The 10,485-nt window shown below is 38.8% G+C and overlaps 1 protein-coding gene across 1 annotated transcript; it reads left to right on the top strand.

Moving 5' to 3' along the window:
- Positions 1 to 2,371: 2,371 nt before the first annotated feature.
- On the top strand, positions 2,372 to 3,756 carry LOC122645656 (probable WRKY transcription factor 40). Its single transcript, XM_043838975.1, has 4 exons — positions 2,372 to 2,510; positions 2,619 to 3,017; positions 3,108 to 3,224; positions 3,342 to 3,756. Exons 1-4 carry the CDS (start codon positions 2,427 to 2,429, stop codon positions 3,705 to 3,707), a joined length of 966 nt encoding a protein of 321 aa, XP_043694910.1. The 5' UTR covers positions 2,372 to 2,426; the 3' UTR covers positions 3,708 to 3,756.
- The last annotated feature ends 6,729 nt before the right edge of the window (positions 3,757 to 10,485 follow it).

The following is a 10,485-nucleotide window of genomic DNA, read 5'->3' as shown; positions in this document are numbered from 1 at the left end:
AACTAACGTCTAACGTTCCAGACTAATGGACTGGACTAAAGTGTTACAATGTTTTGAAAGTAAGGGGGCACGTGGAAATTGTAAAGTTGTAGGGGTACATTTGTACAAATGGGCATTTTGAGGGGGTCATTTGGTAAAAACCCTAAATTTAATAATTAATTAAAAAGGACAACATTTTCTTTTAAAATAAAATGGAAAAACGAACTTTGTCCCAAAGTATGCACCTTGCAACAGACACATGGGGGTGAAATGACAGCCCAAACCCCATGAATTTGCACAAATATTGCCATTAGTTGAGAATTGTTCGAATTATATGTGATCTTCTTTATGGTCTTATGGTCATCGTCCGTGAGGACTGCACTTTCTCTTATCTTGAGATCGTTGCGTCTCAATTGTAGGGCTGTAAACGGATCGGATTTGGCTCGGATAGTGCTATATCCGCATCCGCATCCGATTAGCTATCGGACGGATTCGGATAATGCTAAACGGATACGGACACGGATACGGATCGGATATTTTATCCATTTACATGTAAATATAGCTTTTCGGATAGCTATAGCCTATCCGTATCCGCATCCATTTAGCTTTCGGACAGATTCGGATAGTGCTAAACGGATACGGACACGAAAACGGAAACGAATTTCGGCTATTCATTTACACCCCTACTCAATTGTGATCAAGTAGGATAGATTAGAGTGAAGCAGACCTTGTTTATATCTTGAGTGTAGATAAGGTTAAATTTGAGGATGTAAAGACAATGGATATTTTGAATGTTTTGTGGATAAACTGACCTTGCTTGATGCCTCTGCATGCTCTCCAATTGACCACTCACATAGGAGCTACACTGGGAACACTGCCCCTAATAGGATTTAGGGAAAAGGATGGGTATACTAGCGGTATAATGTAAGTTGGAAACCTATGTGTCTATCTATCCCTCCCTCCCTTCGAGGGATAAGAGAGTAATTTCAAATGGAGAAAAAGAAAGATAGACACAAAGGATATTAGCTTATGGTGTACCGCTAGCATACTAATCCTTTTCCCTATAATTATGTTAAAAGGAAACTAAAAAAGAAAATAAAATAGTGGTTAAATGGAGAAAGAAAAAAAATGAAAAGGAAAAGGCACTCGAACTGAGATAAAAATCCTCTACAGCGCACCAATTTGACGGTGCATTGCGGTGCGGCCTTGCGAGCAGGGAAGATCCTTTTTTGATACACTCTCTTCATTGTTTTACCTTAATGAATGGTCGTGCACGTCCCTAGAGAGTGTATTATTCGGTATGTTTAATTTGCAAAGCCTCTCCAGGTGTTTGAGGATTCGAATATCCACCATGTGAGAATTCTTTCCCAATTAATCAAAAAAAAAAGAGAATTCTTCCCCACTGGGTAATTCTCTGAGCTTGTGGGGGATCTCTATTGATAATATTCAATTAAAAATAATATTAAGAGAACAACTCTTGGGTGGGGGGTTGGGGGGTGTACCGGTTACATATAGATATAGAGGGGGACAAAATGATCACTTCATCCCTATGAAAGGAAAAAATCTCACCCTATGACATCAGCGTACGTATTCTCATTGATCCTATGCAAATGCAGAGGTCACGCTCTCCCACAAAAATCGCTGGCCCATAATATTATTAGGGAAAAGTATCGCTGAACATCAGTTACATGAGGTATAAGATACGTCCAAAACATTAAGATTTTTTTATATATTTATTTTTTTTTTAGAAAAATAATAAAAAAAAAACCCATATATGTAAACGTTTCCTACACCTATGTTCGGACCACCCTTTTCCATATTATCGTTGAGAACTCTTAGCCCTCAATAAAATAATAAGGAATTAGGAGAGAGTTGAAAACGTGATGGGCAAGAAAACCATGTCCAAATAAAGTCGGCCGCAGGGTATGGGTCCAAACATTAAAGAGTTGTTTAAGAGTAAGAGCACAAGGTGGGTAGACAGAGAAAGAGAGAGCTGTTTTACCATATACGGCTGGCTTGACTTCGAAACTTGAATGTTGAATTTGAAGATTTTCAACTGTCATTAGACGAGACTTTGGACTTCATTGATCCTTTATTTATATTTTTTTATTTTTTATTTATTTTTATTTAATTCCATCAAACACCTCAGATCTTATCTTATCATCCAAAATATTATTTATACTAAAAGTATAAACCTTCTCCCCATCTGGCGTGCGCAGACGACAAGATTGTCTCATACTCTTCTAGCTGACGTTCAAAGCTGAACCTCTACTTCCTGCTAGTTTCCTTCCAAAAGTGCTGTAGGCGAAAAGCTTCTCCCTTCTCATCCCTTCTTATATATTGTTTTGTGTCAAGCCAGTTTCACGTAGCTTCTTCATTTCTGCTGATAACCCATCTAAGCAAGCTCTGCGTGAAGTAATTGAAAGGACCAGCTCTCGTCGGCGGCCATGGACTCAACTTGTTTGAAACTTAATACTTCTCTCAGTATTGACCTCAATCTCAATTCGTATGGAGTCTTGAATCAAACTCCGGTAAGTGGGATTCTATTCTTGTTATACCCATTTCGATTCTATTACCAAAACTAGAATTCTCTAATCTAACTCAAGTTCTTCATCTCCTCGTTTCTTCAGAAGAAAGAGAATAAAGAGTTTCAAACTGAGTTTCTTAATTCGAAGAGGAAACCATCAGTAAACGAAGAGGCAAGTTTGTTGGTAGAAAAGTTGAATCTGGTAACTGAAGAGAATAAGAAGCTAAGCGAGTTGTTGGGTGTGATGTGTGAGAAATACAATAATTTGAAGAGCCAAATGATGGAGTTTTTGAGAAAGAACAATGATCAAGGACTTGTTGCTCTTCCATTTCCTCCATCGAAAAAGAGAAAAACCGAAAGCAACAATAACAGCGATAGTAATGTGAATCAAGGCAATACTGATAGCAGCTCCACTGAAGAAGAAGATTCATGCAATAAGATACCAAAGGAAGACATCAAGCCCAAGATCTCAAGGGTCTATGTACAAACAGATGCTTCTGATACGACCCTTGTAAGTACTGTCTCTAGGGTTAGATCTATCTCTCTCTCTCTCTCTCTCTCTCAAAAAGATTTATTCTGACTTTTGGGTTTGATATTGCAGGTAGTGAAGGATGGATATCAATGGAGGAAATATGGTCAGAAGGTAACTAGGGACAACCCATGTCCTAGAGCATACTTCAGATGTTCCTTTGCACCAACATGCCCTGTAAAGAAGAAGGTAAGCCAAACATGAAATCTTCACCAAACCCATCTTGTCTTAAGGTTTAAAGATTAAGATCTTTTAATTAAGTGTCTTTCTTATGAGAACATTGGTTTTTATTTTTTAATCCTTCAGGTACAAAGAAGTGCAGAAGATAGATCCATATTAGTAGCAACTTATGAAGGCGAGCATAACCATCCAAACCCTTCACGAGCTAAGACAGCATTGGATCCAAACCATGGTGTAACACTAAGCTCACTCCCCTGCTCAGCCTCCATAAATTCATCAGGTTCAGGTCCAATGGTAACACTAGATCTAACCCAACCTGGCTCATGTAATGATGTGAAGAATTCTAGCTCAGATATCAGATCGCCGGCGTTCCAGAAGTTTATGATCGAACAGATGGCTTCTTCTTTGTCCAAAGATCCCACTTTCACGGCTGCACTTGCAGCGGCAATTTCAGGAACATTTCAACACCAGTCCGTAGCTGGAAAATGGTGATAGTTTCTCTAGAAAGATTTTTGTTTTTTGTTTTTTGTTTTTTGTTTTTTTTTTTGGGTTATCTATTTGATTGTTCAGGAGATGGAAGAACCATCTTATGTAAATAGAAAGAAAAAAAGGGGTTAAAAAGTCTCGAGACCCCTTCTTTTCTCAAAAAAGGTTTAAAAAAGCCTCGAGTCTCTCTCTCTCTCTCTCTTATATAATTAGCCATTCGAAAACGAAAACCTTGATCTTACAATAAGTTTGATGCCAAAGCATTTCTAACGCAACACGGATCTTATAGCCGTTCGAAGTTGATCTTTTGATCTAGTCAAGCAGTGTTGGTCAAATAATTTTTTATTTTCCACTCGTATTTCATGCTTTTCTTAATGACTAAAGATGCATTTTAATTCAAATTATTAATTACGAATAACGTTTAGGATAACCTGAACGGATTTTCCTCCTCTCAGTTCCTCATTTGTAAGTTCTTGTCAGTACCCCTAAAAAATGGGACACTTGTTCATCTATAATCCAACGGTTAAAAGTAAAGACACTTTAAAACCCAACCCAACCTTCATCTCCTCTGTCTATGTTGCAACTCTCGGAGACGGCAACAAATGTGGTGGCGACCCAACCCTCCTCTCTTTCTAATGTAAACTTGGAAATGTGAATCCGATTATCATACTCTTCATGGAATGATAGAGGACGGGGTATGTTCAATCGGTAAGATACAAGCTCTTCCAGGCCTGTCTTTAAACTCTTTAAGGCTTGGAAGGGGGAGAAGTTCTTCAAGATTTCAAAAGTAGAAACCCCAAAATTCAATTCAATATTCAATTGACTAAAATGGGCATAGCCCTTAAATATTTAAAGGAAAATAAACACTAATAAAATCTTAATCAATCTCAACCACCCATCTAATTAAATTCCTACAGTTGAAATTAAAAGCAACCATAAAAATCCTAAACCTACTTTACAATGAGCCTATATTAAATAAACAAATTACTGATGGGATTGGGTTGACTCATCAATCAAATAAAATATGAAATAATTAAGAATCCTAAAACTATACCCAATTACATTAAATAACTAATCATAAACTAAAATAAGTAATAAGATGCAATTCTGGGCCTGCATCATACTCCCCAGATGAAAGAAAACTTGTCCTCGAGTTTTAGGAATCATTTTGATATCTTTCTCAATCAAATCGAACACGAAATGAAGAAGATTCCATTTTCTCACTTTTGATTTGTCAATGGTAGTATTATTGCAAAATGTGATCAAATATGATCTGTTGGTGTTATTTATGGCTTGAAGCAGTTGAATTTAAGATGGTAAAACAAACTTTTCCAAATTGGCTGATGAAACACATTGAAGGGGCTGATCCAATGGTATATGTACAACATGCACCATACATTGTCATGCGCCATATTAAACCTTATAAGAGCACTAATCCTTATCTTCAAGCTCCACAAAAACTCCAAAAACGGAAACTAACTCCAAAGTTTCCTTTTTCCATTCGAAATTTTCCACCATGAAACCTATAAACATGGAAACCAAATCAGATCTTCCATCCTTCACTGTTCTTATGTCCTTGTTTGCAGTTGCTTCTTTCATTCTTGTGGCAAATGAGGTAGTGATAAATCTTCCACCACAGGTGATCTTCTCCATTACGACACCTACAATAATGCTAATTATGCTTACAAAATCTGCAAAATTGGAAACCAGATCAAATAACATTAAACACTCTTTGAAGGTTGAAGTGCAAGCCGAAACAGATGAATGTTCTGAATTCTTCTTCTGAGTGTATCCTACAAACATTCCAAAAACAGAGGGTGAATCCAAAATTTCTAGATTCCCCTGCACCAATGCTCCTTCCTTATACGTTGCTGATGATGCGGCGACAAATCTGCCAATAATCTTATTCCAAGCAATCTAAGCAATCTTTAGTTCCATCTTCTTTTTCTCACCGATAAAATATTTCCATCATTCTTCCAAGAGTTTTACAATGATCGTGGCATGTTCTGGAGTAGCAAAGGACGTTAGCATTGCATTGCATTTATTTACCACGCTTCCACATTCAGCTTTTCTTGATAATTCTAAATTGAAATCCTCTTCAGAACCAGAAACGTTTTGTCGGTCATCAAATCGATAATTTGGATCAATAGAGACAAGCAGAGGAAGGGAGTGACAATGAGATTGTTTAATTTGAGGGGCATGATCATGATGGGCGTCATTGTGCCATAGTTTGAGAGTGATGGAAAGTTCATCTCTCAATTCAAATAACTCCATTCGCCATTTTATTCGATAGAGAGTTGTCCTATCAAAGTGGTTGTAACCAAATTGGATTGTAAAAGAACGCATAATGGGCGGTCCTCTAGATCGACATACCTTGGGGTTAGCCACCTTCATCTCAGTGAGTATGGTGTTGTAATTGATCGACAAAAGCGCTGGTACCATGCCATGATGTTGGCAGAATTTTTGTTGTGGTTCCGATGCAAGATCTAATTCAAGCATATCAAAACCACCGTGTTCGTCGACTTCCTCGTCCGGGTACTCATCGAACATCGGAGGTTTGCTGAAATCAACTTGTGTGGTGAATCGATTATCTGTAACTTGTTGACAAAGTTTTTGATTCTCCTCTCCAAGATTGATCGTTTCAGCTGGAGCTGTGTGGATGCCTCTATGCATGGGTGCCATGATAGATCTCCAATTGAGTCTGATACCAGATAATGTAGACTCGGAAATATGAATCCGACTACCATACTCTTCATGGAACAATAGAGGGTGGGGTATGCTCAACCGGCACGATACAAGCTCTTCTAAGCTTGTCTTCAAACTCTTCAAGACTTGGAAGGGGGAGAAGTTCTTCAAAACTTCAAAAGGACAAACTCCAAAATTCAATTCAATATTCAACTGACTAAAATGGGTGTAGCCCTTACATATTTAAAGGAAAATAAACACTAATAAAAGCCTAATCAATCTCAATCACCCATCTAATTAAATTCCTACGGTTGGAATTAAAAGCAACCATAAAAATCCTAAACCTACTTTACAATGGGCCTACATTAAATAAACAAACTACTCATGGGATTAGGTTGACCCATCAATCAAATAAAATATGAAATAATTAAAAATCCTAAAACTATACCCAATTACATTAAATAACTAATCATATATTAAAATAAGTAATAAGATGCAATTCTGGGCCTGCATCACTCTCTGTCGGAGTGTTCCAATGACGGCAAATCTAAGAGGCCGCAACCTCTCTACATAAAGGAGCTCTGGTTCACCATTACCTGGTGTTTGCCATTAAAGAATAGTGGGAGCTCTGGTTCTCTATTACGGCCGGAGAGGAGGCCTTAAAGCTTCAAATCTCTATGTGGCAACTCATCAAACACCCTTCTTGCAAAATCAACATACCCACAAACAGAGTAACCATTTATAAGAGAGTTAAGAACAAAAACATTTGAAAAGAATACAAGCACCAGAACCTGACCCTGAAGACCCAATAAAACCTCTACGTTTCCCACATCAGCACGCGTCTTGGAAAAAAATGGCAAGGTGATTCCATTGCACCACTCTGCAACATTTCTATATACAAAGAAATACAAATACTTGGGTTGCTTGTTCTTGAATGAGCTCTAATCATGGCGTTCCAAGTGAACGTGTTGGGCATCCTCATTTGATAGAACATATGGCGAAAGTAGTGGAGATTGGTTGAATTCAAAAGGATAATAGTTTCTAAGAGTTTGGTTGATGCCACATGGTCTTCCCAGAGCCCCATTCTGTAAATCTGAGTTTGAATTTTCTTTAGTTCGGTCATGTTTCTACAAGATTCGAGTAGAGGAAGACATGGGTTCTTAAGAATTAGTTTGCAAACTATCGGTTTACTGAAATCAAAAGGTTAAGAGGTTGGGTTTCTAGTCATCAAGGATTTCAGGATACCTGAGGTTTCATGTTTGATTGAAACTTGAGAGAGGAGCAACCGCGATGAGAGAAATAGGCGTTTCAGGGTTTTTTTTTTTTGTTGTTCCCCCTCCCTTGGAATTTGTAACCCGTAGGCTTCTCATTTGGGCATCCTCTCCGAAAATGGCCAAGAAAGTGAGAAACAGATAAGAGACAGCTTGTCACACCCCAAACCACCTCCTGGGAGGATTCGGGCGGGTGACCCAGATGTCGATCCACATCCGCCATACTCCAAGGATCCAGAAGCAGTATTTACATGTCACAAACCACCAATAGAGGCAAAGGATAATAAATGAACATTAGAGGCGGCGGAAGATAAAAGAAAAACTACCCAAAAGATAGATTATATTTGTTACAGTAAAATCCCAAGTGCCTATGTTATATCATATACATATCCATTTATCTTCAAAAGGTACATAGTCATGGTAATCACACTTTCTGAAGAGAGAAATTCAAATAATAGTATAATCTTCGTAGATCAACATGAGGAAGATCTACAGTCCATCAATAGCTTCATCGTCCATTGACAAACCGGTACCTGCAAAATCACCTAAAAGAAACAATCTACGAGGGATGAGCTCCATCGAGCCCAGCAAATGAATATAAGATCATACAAGCAGGTACAACCAACACAATCATCAATCTACATGCTAGATTCAATTTTATTACTCTAGTCCACCTAACATCACAACTAAGTCACTAGGTGTATGCTACTTGCAATGACTCGGGCGACAAGCTCCATAGCTTCTCCTCCATCTACGGTTGCCACCTCAATCACTGCGGGTGGAACCCGTGCTGGGTAGTGAGCACCAACTCCTCCCTTGGCGGACCCCTAGTTAACCATAGCAAACTGACCCGACTTCTGCTATCCTCAGCACTCAGGATGCCATGATCACCCAACACCTACACCCCTGTTGGGAAGGGCTGTAGCATAAGGGTATGTTCACCTAGTCCAATGATCTACATGATAAGTATGAGTTGAGTGGTGTCAATCGTATCCCATTCTACGGGCTACCACAAACCTCATTTCCAATATGAAATGCACGGTGCTCCCGCAGCCCATACTACGGCTCACCATGCGTTTCATTTTCAAGCCGTCTATTACGGCATCTAATCAAAACAATTCACATAGTATGCATTTTAGTCATTAATTATTTTATCAACATGCTCATAATCACAATCCACAGTTACATATGAAATTTTAAAGTCAAAAAGCAAATAAATAATAATGTAACACAGATATAAATAATTAAAAGTAATTTTGTTATCTTTGGAATGTTCACAAGGTTACACCTACAAGGATGATCCAATATCCATTCACCTTGTCTATACTCCGCTGGTTCTAAAAACTGTCGATCCGTAAAAATGCTTGGATATGCATCGTCGGACGAACAATCAAAGCCTAAGTTTATTAATTCAAAAGAACAAGTCAATGAGTGTTAAATGAGTAATGGAGTTTGGGGTACCTTTGGTTCAAGTCTCAAACCAAAGCCAGACTCAAAACAGATGGGACAACAGTAGTGTTCGATTGGCACTGGTCTGTCCAATGGACCAGTGGCAATGGACCAGTAGGTTACTGTGGCAAAAAATCAATAGGGTTTTATGGTTTTAGAACTATAGGAGACCCAAGTACTGTTCTAAGTAAATGCAAAGGCTAGGGTCAAGTTCTTCATCAATGGTTAACACTGGTTGATTGAACTGGTCTATCCAATGGACCAGTGGCAATCAACCCATTACTCCAAGTGCAGGAACAAGGCTGGAATGATGTTTTTGTGTTATGGTATATATTAATGGCTGTATAAAGGGTGTTTTCGACCTTGGGTTATGTTTGAGACAACACAGGGTTAGGTTTTCTGCAGTGGTTGATTGGTACTGGTCCATCCAATGGACCAGTAGCAATAGACCAGTAGGGGTTTCAGACACAAAATCGAAAGGAGTTCACTCCAGGGGTTTTAGATGATACTACAATAGTTCTAACAGTGGTTTGGGTCATAGATCCATGCCAGATATGAGTTTGGTTGCCCGAGATCTGTCCCGGGACACCAGATTGGCTTAAAACAGAGGGGCAGTGCACTATTTTCAACTGAGACTCCATGTGGGACTATTTGTAGGGGATCACAGACCTAAGGGTAAGCCTGGGGTACCACAGGTTTCAATTGTTAGTACTGGTCGATTGGTACTGGTCTGTCCAATGGACCAGTGCAATGGACCAGTGCAAGTTCAGTTCAAAAATTTAAATGTCTAAGCTGTTTTGGCTTAGATCAAAGGATCAGTAGCATGTATGGATGATCAGAGAACATCATTGGGTTCCATGCATGATATCTAACATGCACATGGTGGAAAATCTAACATGCATGGGGGTTTGGTGCTTTTGGTTGTCTATGCTAGCATGCTTGGCTGTTCATGTAAAGAACAACAGAAATCACACCTGAATAAGTGTATTTTTGTGTGACAGCAATTCTATTTAAGGAAATCAATGCCTTGCATCAACATATTAGGAAGCTAATAAGTCCTATACCCATAAGGATCTCTTCAAACCAACCATGGGCATGTGAATCAGTTAACCAAAGCTGGTTTTGACAGTTACAACCTATGTTCATCATGACACAGGTGCATGGTAGGCCAAGCATAATAGATTTACATTTGCATGCAAGGAATCTAAGCATCTAAGGTAGCATAATATGATTTTTATTATAGGACTCATAGGAACATGGCTGGACAGCCAACAACAGGAAAAGAAACAGGGTTACAGCCATGGTAATTAGCAAGAATCAGTGGGGAAAGGGCTGGTTTGAGCTTACCTTAAAGGATCAAAGTACAAGGATGGCTCCAA

The sequence above is a fragment of the Telopea speciosissima genome, chromosome 11 (assembly GCF_018873765.1).
Source record: "Telopea speciosissima isolate NSW1024214 ecotype Mountain lineage chromosome 11, Tspe_v1, whole genome shotgun sequence".
Lineage (NCBI taxonomy): Eukaryota > Viridiplantae > Streptophyta > Magnoliopsida > Proteales > Proteaceae > Telopea > Telopea speciosissima.
This window is presented reverse-complemented; position numbering and strand designations above follow the sequence as displayed.